Genomic DNA, 13,594 nt, shown 5'->3' on the forward strand with positions numbered 1-13,594 from the left:
CAAGGTGATGCCACTCACTTAATCGCCGTCATAAGAGAGATAGTTTGCAACAAAAAAAAGTTATTTTTTGATAAACGATTACCGTTTAGAGCTTGCACTTAATAGTTTTTCGCATTAAATAAAATTCTAGTGCTTTCCAAAGCTTCAAAATGGTTTAAATGTTAACCGATAAGTTAGGAAAAGTTAGTGTTTCAAATAGGAGAATAATAGCTTGGACAGTTAGCGAGTAATTCGCTTAAAAACTAGCAGACACACGGACACACGGAGACCTTTGTTTACTCTATATCTTTAATAGTAAGATAATGAGAAGCTTTATTAGTAATTCTTTGCTTTTATTGTTTAACAGGCACGCGGACAAGCTTTTGTATATATAGATTGTATATATAAAATTCAAAAATATAGCCTAAAAGTAACAAATAACTAAAATAAAAACTAGTTAATAGGTAAAGGGAGAGATTAAAAAGTTCTATTGGATGGAAATGGTTTTGTTTGGGAATAAGCGGACTTTTTTTAAAGCCCAAAGGCCTAGTCTCGCCAATTTTGAACCAAATTATCCAAACCCTTTGGCAATTTATATCCAAAATTTAGTTAGCAAACCACACGGCGTATGCGTAATATTAACTCTACACACAACACACCCCAATTACTCATACGCCATGTGTTGCCGTTTAATTGAAAGTGCGCAAGCATAAATTGAATGCAAATTTAACTTTGGTTTCTAATTAAAATAATAATGCCCAGAAAAGGCAATTTAGCATTATTTGGTATTTGTATTTAAATGATTGATTCAATCAAACAAACACGCAAACTCAAACTGGTTATGTGTGGAGGCAGTGTCCTTTCCCAAAACACACAAGACGGATGTAATGTCCTCGGGAAATAAACGAATAGAGGCGGTGAATCCAGACGACTTTTATGGATAATTAAATGCCCAAGCTTATCGAGTATTTGAAATTAATTATCAAAAATAAAAACAAATCACTTCTAGTAAATGATTTGAATATTCAAGCCTCGATGGCTCTTGTGCCCAAAGTATATGCCAATTTGAGTGGAAAATCTCTCCCAAAACCCCCAAAAAACAACAAAAAAGTGAGAAATCAATTAATTGAAATCGAAATCATGCATAATGAATGTCGGACAAACGTGTTTACAAGACCGACAAGGCAAACAAACACATTTTCTCACATTTACAATGCAATTTTGACGCCACACATCCCCACATTATATATACATTTTGCCTACTTATGTGTATTGGCATATATGGTGGCCAATGGCCATGTATCGCATATACATTATGCGACTGGATAGCTTCGCTTCAGTGAAGAGCTGAGCAAACAAGCCGTAAATTAATAAATATTAAAATGTCCAGCATTCTGGCAATTTTTTCTCTGTAATCCCGGAGCTGACTTACTCATCTGGCACTTGAAAATGAACAAAGCGATGGAAAAAGGAAAAAAACAACGAGTCCTGTAAGGGTGTGAGGATAAAGCAAACAAACTTCTGAGCCATTACACAACAAAATGGCGTTAACAGCGCAGCAAAAATGGCACAAAGTGTGAGGTTATGTGGCTAGGAATATACCCACTGTTACCCCATCTTTTTTTGTGAAAAACAATATTTTAAAAATGATTTTCTTCCTCATTTTAGGAACTTGAGTTTGACTTAAAATTAATTAAAAGCAGTATAAGACTTTTAGTTATTCCATCATACCCTTGTAAGACTTCTAATGGGTATGCTAGGGTAAGCTAGGGGGGAAACAATATATAAAGAACAATTCAAATGCAGAATTTCCACACTCACACACATACCCCGTCGAGTTGCACATTCGGTTGCATATTGAAATAATATTTTTACATTTTTTGTTGCCAAAAAAAATGGTTTTTACGGAGCAGTACAACCACCCACCCAGCAAAAATAAATGCCATGATAATCAGAAAAGCAAACAGGAAGAGGCATCTCCCATGGAGGACCATTCAACATCCGCATCTACACATTCGCAAAACGGAATTCTGTTGGTTTTTTGCAACTTTCTGCTATTTGCCAGACCAGTTCGGTACCGTCCAGTCCTGTCCAGTCAATCAATGCAACAACAGAGCAAACGAGAGACACAGAGAGGAGGGGAAAGCACTGTGGTTGCATCAACCACCCAGTGTGGCATACATAGTCGCACCACCCAAACCACTGGCCCTAATTGTGATGGATTAATTGGCCAAAGCCAGAGCACAACGAGCATTTTGGATGAATTTTTAAGGCCACTGACAATTCGGCTAATGGTTGCCGACTTGGTCGAGATTTGAGCTTCTGGACCTAATGGGCAACAGGTTTATGCGATAAATGGGAGACTTATAAGGGTTAAGGTTATAAGTCACTAAATAGAAACTGAACTCCTATAGGATATAGTCCCCTATAGGCTCCACAGTGATGGCTATATCTTCGCCAATTCTCATCCGATTCTCAAGCCAAGTACCTTAATCGATTTGTGGATCGATTCTCCACCATTCTGCATCAAAACCCTGAGACAAAATATTTTTCAGATTTTTTTCCCATTTTTCGATGGGATCCCTTGAAAATGGGGTTTTCCCCTATAGGGCCCACCGCGATGGCTATATCTTCGCTAATTCTCATCCGATTCTCAAGCCAAGTACCTTAATCAATTTGTGGATCGATTCTCCACCATTCTGCATCAAAACCCTGAGACAAAATATTTTTCAGATTTTTTTCCCATTTTTCGATGGGATCCCTTGAAAATGGAGTTTTCCCCTATAGGGCCCACCGCGATGGCTATATCTTCGCTAATTCTCATCCGATTCTCAAGCCAAGTACCTTAATCAATTTGTGGATCGATTCTCCACCATTCTGCATCAAAACCCTGAGACAAAATATTTTTCAGATTTTTTTCCCATTTTTCGATGGGATCCCTTGAAAATGGGGTTTTCCCCTATAGGGCCCACCGCGATGGCTATATCTTCGCTAATTCTCATCCGATTCTCAAGCCAAGTACCTTAATCGATTTGTGGATCGATTCTCCACCATTCTGCATCAAAACCCTGAGACGAAATATTTTTCAGATTTTTTCCCCATTTTTTGATGGGATCCCTTGAAAATGGGGTTTTCCCCTATAGGGCCCACCGCGATGGCTATATCTTCGCTAATTCTCATCCGATTCTCAAGCCAAGTACCTTAATCGATTTGTGGAACGATTCTCCACCATTCTGCATCAAACCCCTGAGACAAAATATTTTTCAGATTTTTTTCCCATTTTTCGATGGGATCCCTTGAAAATGGGGTTTTCCCCTATAGGGCCCACCGCGATGGCTATATCTTCGCTAATTCTCATCCGATTCTCAAGCCAAGTACCTTAATCGATTTGTGGATCGATTCTCCACCATTCTGCATCAAAACCCTGAGACAAAATATTTTTCAGATTTTTTTCCCATTTTTCGATGGGATCCCTTGAAAATGCGGTTTTCCCCTATAGGGCCCACCGCGATGGCTATATCTTTGCCAATTATTATCCGATTCTCAAGCGGAGTACCTTAAACGATTTGTGGATCGATTCTCCACCATTCTGCATCAAAACCCTGAGACAAAATATTTTTCAGATTTTTTTCCCATTTTTCGATGGGATCCCTTGAAAATGGGGTTTTCCCCTATAGGGCCCACCGCGATGGCTATATCTTCGCTAATTCTCATCCGATTCTCAAGCCAAGTACCTTAATCAATTTGTGGATCGATTCTCCACCATTCTGCATCAAAACCCTGAGACAAAATATTTTTCAGATTTTTTTCCCATTTTTCGATGGGATCCCTTGAAAATGGGGTTTTCCCCTATAGGGCCCACCGCGATGGCTATATCTTCGCTAATTCTCATCCGATTCTCAAGCCAAGTACCTTAATCAATTTGTGGATCGATTCTCCACCATTCTGCATCAAAACCCTGAGACAAAATATTTTTCAGATTTTTTTCCCATTTTTCGATGGGATCCCTTGAAAATGGAGTTTTCCCCTATAGGGCCCACCGCGATGGCTATATCTTCGCTAATTCTCATCCGATTCTCAAGCCAAGTACCTTAATCAATTTGTGGATCGATTCTCCACCATTCTGCATCAAAACCCTGAGACAAAATATTTTTCAGATTTTTTTCCCATTTTTCGATGGGATCCCTTGAAAATGGGGTTTTCCCCTATAGGGCCCACCGCGATGGCTATATCTTCGCTAATTCTCATCCGATTCTCAAGCCAAGTACCTTAATCGATTTGTGGATCGATTCTCCACCATTCTGCATCAAAACCCTGAGACGAAATATTTTTCAGATTTTTTCCCCATTTTTTGATGGGATCCCTTGAAAATGGGGTTTTCCCCTATAGGGCCCACCGCGATGGCTATATCTTCGCTAATTCTCATCCGATTCTCAAGCCAAGTACCTTAATCGATTTGTGGAACGATTCTCCACCATTCTGCATCAAACCCCTGAGACAAAATATTTTTCAGATTTTTTTCCCATTTTTCGATGGGATCCCTTGAAAATGGGGTTTTCCCCTATAGGGCCCACCGCGATGGCTATATCTTCGCTAATTCTCATCCGATTCTCAAGCCAAGTACCTTAATCGATTTGTGGATCGATTCTCCACCATTCTGCATCAAAACCCTGAGACAAAATATTTTTCAGATTTTTTTCCCATTTTTCGATGGGATCCCTTGAAAATGCGGTTTTCCCCTATAGGGCCCACCGCGATGGCTATATCTTTGCCAATTATTATCCGATTCTCAAGCGGAGTACCTTAAACGATTTGTGGATCGATTCTCCACCATTCTGCATCAAAACCCTGATACAAAATATTTTTCAGATTTTTTTCCCATTTTTAGATGGGATCCCTTGAAAATGGGGTTTTCCCCTATAGGGCCCACCGCGATGGCTATATCTTCGCTAATTCTCATCCGATTCTCAAGCCAAGTACCTTAATCGATTTGTGGAACGATTCTCCACCATTCTGCATCAAACCCCTGAGACAAAATATTTTTCAGATTTTTTTCCCATTTTTCGATGGGATCCCTTGAAAATGGGGTTTTCCCCTCTAGGGCCCACCGCGATGGCTATATCTTCCCCAATTTTCATCCGAGAATATTTTTCTAAAATACAGCTTTGAACTTAATTCTAGGCCATAAATATTAAAAAAAAATCATTTAAGCCAGAAAACCACAAAACGGAAACCATTTGTTAAAAGAGATACCAAAACGCACACTTCTCTAAGCATAATGTTTTTTTTAAGCTTTCTGGCATAGACCGACATAGTTTTAATAAAAAAACATTTAATAAAAAATGTGCTAAATGCCACTGGTTTTTTAAGTTTTATTTCCTTGAACTGTTTATTATTTATGATGGTTTCGCTCAGCGTCGCTCTCTTAAATATTTATTTATTTATTTGCATACAAAATGCAACATTTCAATTAAATTTCAATTTATTTTTTCTAGCTCATTGATTATGAATGGCAATTAATTTTATGCAATTTTGGGTGTGTGTGTGTTGGGGTGTGGCTTGGTGTGGAAATATTTTCAATTACGAGCTACAATGTGGCAGTTGCAGTTGCTGTTGCAGTTGCAGTTTTGTGCCACAAAGGATGAGTTGTAATTAATACAGCCCGGAGAGATTGAAGGGCTTCAGTGGCTTGTTTTTCCAAAGAAGGATTAGAAATGGCGGCGACAGGATCTCTGGCATATTGAATGTCCAACGAAATAGATGCCGTAAACAAAAAAATGAGAGAAAACAAGAAGGAAAATGAAATCCAGAGGGCTGAGAAGGCTAGGCATCTAAAATTGCATTTAAATAATGGAAAAGGCTTAAACAATAGGCCAAAAACGAACAAAAGCCATGGCAGCCAAATGGCCAGGCAACAAAAGTCGATTCTTGGCCGAAGCTGGCCCAGGAGGAGATTGAAAAACCAGGACGAACAGGACGAAGGACACCGGACAAGTTGTACAAAAGAACAAAATAGATGTACAGGAAGGAAGGAAGTAACTTACTGCAAATCAACAACATGTAAATACAGAGTCTCTGGCCAACGTTTGACGCTTGGCTAGCCACTGACCTCTGACCCCTCCCCAGACCCCCCTAGCCCCTTTTGAAAATAGAGAATTGTAAATTACAGTTGCATTCATTCAGTTTTTGTTGTGTTCTTGGTAGCCAGTCGCCTGCCCGCCTGCCCGCCTGCCTGCCTGCCTGCCTGCCTGCCAGGCTTTGAATAAATGAGAAACCCTGTCATCATGGAAAACCCATTCCATTCGGAAGCCGACTCGGTCCTGACACGACTAATACCAGAAATTTGAGACTCAGCTCATTAGCTTTTTGTTTGCGTAATAAGCCCTGACACTCTCGCGTCGAAAAACGGCTAAAAATGGCTAAAACCGAAAACGGCAAATAAGAAGCTAATTAGCCGCTGAATTTGATGCCATTTTCAGAAATCCCACACACCCACAATGAGAGCAATGATAGCCACCAACCGCCCACTCCCCCCCAAGTATGCTAATGATGATGATTTTTCCAGTTCCCCATACATATGCACTGTCAAAAATTATACAAATTTTATTATAAAAATGTGTTTTTCTTTGAAAATACTGTCACTTTTCTAAACAGTTTTAAAATCTATATCCCATAAAGTCGAAGATGTATTTCGTAATTATTTTCTAAATCCTTTTCTCTCTCTGTATGCCCCAAAAAACCGCAACACTAAAGCAAGAAACCACCAAAAACCTCACAGAACCCCCCCGAGAGCTGCAGTTGCATAACCATGTTCGATTCTGGGGCCCAGGAGTCCAAAACTAAGCGCCTTAAGGCAACGCCCCCACCCTTTTGGTCCACAGAGGGAGGCGGGGGTGGCACAGGATAGTGTGTGAGCATGTAAGCCGATAGATAGTGCCTCCTAGTCACAGTGCCACCGCCCTTGTTCGTGCCACACACTCATCATCTGGCAGTCGTCAGTCGTCAGTCGTTGTCGGTTGTCAATTGTCAGTTGTCACTTGGCTGCCTCGTGTGGCCTGCTAATGCGCATTTGCCACTGCAACTGCGTGGCGCAACTGAATGATGCACAAACTGGAAAATGCCAACTGGCAGCAGCAGATATGCAGCTCCACTAATTGCCCCTGCGAACCGACCGACCCATCACCAGTTATGTCACACAAAGAGGGCTTAATGTCGAGCAAAAATATAAAAATCTAAATACTATATGGTTTATTATTCTTACAACTCAGTGGGATGGGTACTACGGGCTCTCAACTCTGATACTTCCAGAGTGATATATCCCTGATAGCCCTCAGCATCGGTTCGTATTTAGAGCTAAGCCAGTGAATGTTGTTGCTGCCCTGTTCAAGGAGTAACTTCATCATCTCGTCAATCCCCGCAATATCCTTTAGTTGCCCGGTCAGGGACTTCTCCAGGAACTGCAATTCGCTCTCCATTATGAGATTCTCCGCCAAAGGTTTCATTAAATCCACCACACTGGTGGTTGAATTGTTGCAACTTTTTGGAAAAATGTCAAGAAAAGAAATAAATAATCTTGCAAAGCACCTCCCAGGACTTACAAGTTCTTCACAAGTTGGATGTTTTCCGAGATATAATCGATGGCTATTCGATACCCCAGGGGATTCGAGACAATGGCCCGGAAAGCTCTTTTTGATTTCCGAACTCCGTCACTCTGAAACGACGACTTGAGCATTCGTTCCAGAGCGTATATGTTCCGGGAACAGGCCAGGGCCGAGAGCAGGGACTCCTGTTCGGCGGTGAAGTTGGAACGCTGATAGAGGCCATCGACCACGTCCCAGTCCACGTCCGTGCCAAAGCGCACGGCCGTACACAACACGGTCTCCTGTTCCCGAATGCTCATCCAGCCGCCCTCTCTCGGCCACGGCGCAGCACTAATTTCGGCGAATTCCCTCCGGGCCAGGCTCAGGCAGGCGGGCAGCTCATATTGGCAGGCTAGCTGCAGGATGACCGGTCGATGGGACACCTTCTCCTCTTTATTTATGGTCCGGTTCGCGCCGAACTCCTTGTCGAATTGTCCCTTGACCAAATTCCGCATAAAAGTCTGAAAATTACTAGGTTGTTAGGAGGGATCTCCCTCGAACTCTGGTGGGGGAACGTCACCTTGAAGATGAGGTAGCTGTGATGCCTTTTGGCCACATTATTGATCCTCTCGAAGTTGGTAACCGTGGCATCCCACACCACATACTCGTCCTCGTGCTCCAGGAAGCCGAGCATGCCAAATACCGTGGGGTAGTCCATCACCCCGCTCCAGGCCAAGTTCAGGATGTCGTCCACCAGCTTTGCGCGATCTACGCGATGAATGGAGCGCAAGGTCTCTGGACTCGACAGGGTCTTGTTGATCAGCTCCCAGTTCCGCAGATCGTAGTTGACCCGCAAGGGACTCGAGTGCCGGATGTTGAGAAGCAGCCAGTCCGTGGGACCATCCACCACGTCGCGCATCATCGCGGGAACGGGTCGACTGCTGCCGTCACTGGTGGGACAGGTCAGCCAGTGTCGAGGCACCGAGCTGTTGCCTTTGTCTTTGCAGCTGCCGCAGGTGTAGGTGAGCGGTATCCACCAACATGGGGGCTGCTGGGGCTTGTTATCCTCCTTCTTCTGCTCTGCCTGGGGGCTTATGTGGAACCTCTGCTGCACTACCAGGGCCGATTTCTGGCCATAGTTACGGGTGACGGTCAACAAGGGATAGCCCGGATAGCTCAGCCAACTGTCCATGATCCGGGTGATGTTGAGTCCCTTGCCGAGGCGGACGTCTCGGTCCCATTGCAGCTGCAGGACCTCCCAGAAGTCCCTCGCCGAAGCGCTCTGATTGGCATTCACGGTGAGGTAGCGCTTCACACCCGCATTCCACGCCTCCTCGCCCACCATGTGGCTCAGCATGCTCAGCAGAACGGCCGCCTTGCGCTCCCCGTTCTCGAGGAAGGCCGTCTCGATGTGCGACTCACTGGACACCGGCGCGGCCACCACATCCGTGTGTGTGTACGAGTCGGTCTCCAGGACTCCGAAATACAGCTTCAATCCGTAACGCTCCTTGTACTCCCACTCGGGAGTCAGGGCGTCCACTCCGTAGGTGGAGAAGTACAGGGCAAAGGCGTTCTTCAGCCAGAGCTCCTGCCACCGGGTGACGGAGACGAGATGGCCGAACCACTGACGCACCACCGATATGGCCACCGCCCGGGCCACGCCCTGCTGGTCCGCCAGGGTGCTCCGCTGGCTGTCAAACAGAATGGCCGACTCGGCAAAGGTCCACAGGCCCAGACTCTCCCGCGCCCAGTAATCCGCGTCCGGCACAGCCAGCAGATCGATCTTGGAGAAGTACAGCTTAATGCCAAAGAGCTTCTCGTAGAAGACGAACAGCTGAGGCGCCACCTGGGTGGCATAGGCCGTCTGGGCTAGAGCATCCGGCCGGGCCCAGATGCTGATGGGAGATTCCGGACGTTGCTGGGTGATGGAGCCCGGAACGTCGAATTGGAAGATTGAAAAGGCCACCATGTACGTGGGAATGGGCGGAGTACTTGCGAAGGAAGTCCACACATACCCTTTTAATTTGGAACTGGGCAGAGAATAGGAGTTCTTGAAGAGATTGTCAAAGGTTTGCTAACGTACTCACTGACGCGTAATGCCCAATGCCCCCATGTTGGATAGTGCCCGGAACTGGGCGGGATGACCCACTCGGATGGTAAACGGGGTCCGGAACATGGGGTTGTCGAAGCAGGGGAAGGCCTGCCGGGCAAAGATCGGCTCGAAGTAGGTGGCCGCCATCCACTGAGTCAGAGTGGTGTTCTGGTCCACGTAGGAGCTACTGAACAGTCCGACGTTATCTTTTCGCAGGACACTGTTGAAGGACACACTAAGGACGTAGGTGGCGTTCGCCGAAAGCACCACCTGAGCAGTAATGGTCATCTGACCTGCTTTCTCGTTGAACTGTACGGACTCGATTGGAACCCTTCGGACTGGAGACTTCAATGTCAATTTAACGCCCATGATTTTGACCTCAAGGCCAAGGGAATTCAACTGGAATCTCTTAACGGGCTTCTCCACTTGCATTTGGATGGAAACTGCGCCCTCGAAGGGCTGGTAGGGCTGATCGACCCGCACCAGGATATCGAGAGTATATTGTGTCGGCACCACCCACGTGGGCAGACGATGGGAGCCACCACATAGCGGCAACACAGCGAGCATTGCCACCCAGCCTGTCAGGCCAGCCGGGTGCATCTTCCCGTCGCTTCGATCAGACTGGTGGAGGAACTGCTTTGAGAGGCAGAAAGTGTGTCTAATCGGAGATTGTCACGCTTTTTTCTCACAAACAAGCTTTAAAGTTGCTGGAATGTTTAGGAATTTTCGGATTGAAGAAGAGGAGATACCCTCTGTAACTTATTCCTCCAATATCTTTAATACCCTTCAAGCTAAATAATAATATCTCAGAAAACTTTTAAAGAATTTGAAATAAAAGGTCTTAAAATCCAAGAACTCCTCGCCTCCTTCTAACATGAGGTCCCTCCAGCCAGCCCTTACCAACTTCTCCAATATCCTCGCCCATAAACCAGACCCGTCTCGGAGAAATTGGCTTATTTGAATCTAGTGATAAAATAAGCAATGGATCGAGAACAATTTGGCCAGAATGTAATGGCCATTTTGATGGAATTTGTATGAGAATGCGATGGTTTAACAAAGAATCCTAGGGAATTGCAAGATTCCCAATGAAATGCCCACAACTGGGAGGGGAAGAGGTATGCGTGTGTGTGAGTGGGGAGCTCGGGGTGGTCAGTGGAGGGGCGTAATAGGTGGTGGTGACAAACCACAGCACAATGTCATTAGCGCATGTTGGTATACCCCCCTTCTCTCTCTGCAATCCGGCCTCTTCTCCCACTATCTTGCTGGGCAATAAATTTCCAATTTTCGTGCAATTTTCGCAAAAGGCAGGAGCAGCAGTGGCAGCAGCAGGCACACAACTACCTACAAACATACATACATATATGTATGTAAGGATATACAGAAAACGAGAGGTATGCACATACGTACGTCCTGACCATCCTGGCGTACTCATAAATACATTGACCAATAACATAATTTTTGTTTGTGTTGGTATATTGCCAAATGACCTCGTTATACCCTACGCGTTGGAAAAGCGACAGAAAAGCGATGGAAAATCGGTGGAAAGGCAGCAAAATCACAGCCACAACACGACACAGCCAACAACGAAAAAAAGAGAAAACAGAAAGAGGCGACAAAGGCGGTGAACGTGCGGCATATGTTCTATGGATGTATGTTTGTGTTTGTGGGCGGCGTAGAGGGCGTGGTCTACACACAAACATAGGCAGGGGAGCAAAGGCAAAAACGGAAGTCAGTCCAGACCCCTCAAACATTCGCTTTGCTCGCAGTGCGGCATTATAATTAATGGGCATATTGGGGCATGCCACTAACTCTCCACTCGTCCAGCGACAGACCCTGCCCGACCTATGACCCCCACACTGCGATTTCAGATATTAAATGTAACGATGCTATGAATATGCCACGAAGTAGGCGACCAACCAGCAACACTTTTCAAAAAGTATCCCCAAGTAGGCTGTAGAATAGCTGTATGTAGTCAGTGATTCAATTGAAAGCAGTTTCAAGTCAAACGTGGAACAAAAAGCAAGTATCCTAAATTATCAAAAAAAAAAATTAATATTTATTGAATTCATTTTCATCATGGCAGTGGGAGCTTTTATGAAACTCACCCAGATTGCATACGCAACCACACTACTGCTCGTTATCATGGCGACTCCAAAGGTCGTCCTGCACTTGGAACTCGGCAAGGAGACCACCACCGCGACCTTTGAATATCCAACAGTCGCAGATGATTTCATGGTTGCTTTGGGACTAACCCTGATGGCGATGATACCCATTCACTTCCTTCCAGAACGCTTCATGCTTGGCAATCCGAAACTGGGCCTCATTGCCGCACTACCCTGGGCCGCATCGGCGTTGACTAATTTCATCTCAAACTTCTCGCTTTACTTCCGGGTCTTTCTACACTTGGCTCGTGGCAACAAGCCGGGGACCATGTTCTCGGGCATGATGATCTACATTGGACTATTTATCACTGGCATTGAACAAGTCGAATGGTGGCTGGAAGTCTACAGCCTCCTTCGCAAGCAGTATATCTTAAGCCTCTACTTCCGCTAGTCGAGTTTTGACTCGTGAGCGGCGTTTTCAAGTTTTATGTTTTTTTCGGAATATCGTTCATAAAAATGTGTTACTGATCTCGTTTCTGGAGAGGACAAAAAAAAGAAGAACTCTGGAATAGAATGGTCTTGGAAGCTTGTGAAGAAAACAACTACCCAACCAGCTGAAAATTCCTGAATTGTTGTATAATGCTCTATCAAGCTAAATAAATAAAAAAAATTGTTTGTTTTTTGGAACCTGTCATTGATTTATTATCGTTTTAGGCTTCAACCTCCAGACTTCTTGAGAAGTCCTAGGCAGAGCGCCCTTCTCTACGCTTCTCATGAAAGTTACCTACCAAAGGAACCAAAAACATATATTTATATGTTTAAACTTCGAGCACCACCTAAAGCTCTACAATTTTTGCCAGTGTCCATGAGTTACTGTCCAGTGAGCTCCAGTGGGTGTGGTAAGTAGGAAGGTAGTGCCTGGACTGCTGCTGTCCCTGCGCCTGTTGATGATGATGATGATGATCACATGCTATTAAACCGCAATACAATAGCAATTTTCAAATAAATGATTTATGGCTCTCGACATGACACACACAGCTGTCCTGCCAGCTGTGTGTATATCTGCTTAATTGTGTGCGAGTGTGCGTGAGTGTGTCAGTGTTGGTGTGAACTGATGGCAAATGCCAAAAGCTGCCGCAGTTCGTTTTTGACCATAAAAACCAAAACACCAGCCAGAGCACAGAATGGAAAGGAAAAATAGAGAGAAAAAATTGTTGGCCAAAAAAAAAAGCATAGTAGAAGTGCTGACGGAGATGCTGAAAGTGGCCGGGAGTAGTGGAGGTGGCCCAATGGTTTGATGCATGGCCTGGGGTTCACGAGATGGCCAGTAAGTCGATTTTGTTTCGGCCAATTGTTCAGTTCCTGGCCCCAGCTCCGGGCCCAGGGCCCTTGCCGACTGCCAGTTTATTAAGCCAGGCAAATTGCCATTGGTTTCGGCCATAGAGCCAAAAATTCACTTGAATTTCTTTTGCATTTTACTCGAATGCACAATGCTTTTCTTTGTATTTCTCAAATAGAGGGTGATGGAGTATTGGGTTTAAAGGGCTCTCTAGTTGGATGGTTCTAAGGTTTTCAGACTTATTTCACTGATAATAGAATTTAGGGTTTTAACAAAGGATTTTCGTTTAAGAAAACAGGTTAAGAACTAGAGTTGCTTTAGGCAGTTTTGAAGCATTAGTGTGGCTTTTATTTAAGCTTTGTTATGATATTTCCTTCTTTTATTGCTTCCCTGTCTCTTATTCCAATTTTATATAAATTCTAGACCAACATAGGGTTTTGTTAAAGAGAATATATAGAAAATATAATGCAAAATGTTATAAAAATGCATAGACAAATTTTAT

The 13,594-nt window shown here is 44.3% G+C and overlaps 3 protein-coding genes across 3 annotated transcripts in view; 1 reads left to right on the top strand and 2 right to left on the bottom strand.

The window, feature by feature from the left end:
• Nucleotides 1–13,594, bottom strand: part of X11Lbeta — an 85,695-nt gene that overhangs the window by 38,610 nt on the left and 33,491 nt on the right. The gene's annotated exons all lie outside the window — the stretch shown is intronic.
• LOC108119382 (aminopeptidase Q) lies at nt 7,205–10,265 on the bottom strand. Its single transcript, XM_017232552.3, has 4 exons — nt 9,647–10,265; nt 8,140–9,589; nt 7,578–8,080; nt 7,205–7,515 (listed from the first exon to the last, which is right to left on the bottom strand). Exons 1-4 carry the CDS (start codon nt 10,249–10,251, stop codon nt 7,269–7,271), a joined length of 2,805 nt encoding a protein of 934 aa, XP_017088041.2. The 5' UTR covers nt 10,252–10,265; the 3' UTR covers nt 7,205–7,268.
• LOC108119378 (uncharacterized) lies at nt 11,487–12,440 on the top strand. Its single transcript, XM_017232547.3, has 2 exons — nt 11,487–11,670; nt 11,735–12,440. Coding segments are annotated over exons 1-2 (471 nt in total). The 5' UTR covers nt 11,487–11,669; the 3' UTR covers nt 12,205–12,440.

Source organism: Drosophila bipectinata, chromosome XL (assembly GCF_030179905.1).
Source record: "Drosophila bipectinata strain 14024-0381.07 chromosome XL, DbipHiC1v2, whole genome shotgun sequence".
Classification (NCBI taxonomy): Eukaryota; Metazoa; Arthropoda; class Insecta; order Diptera; family Drosophilidae; genus Drosophila; species Drosophila bipectinata.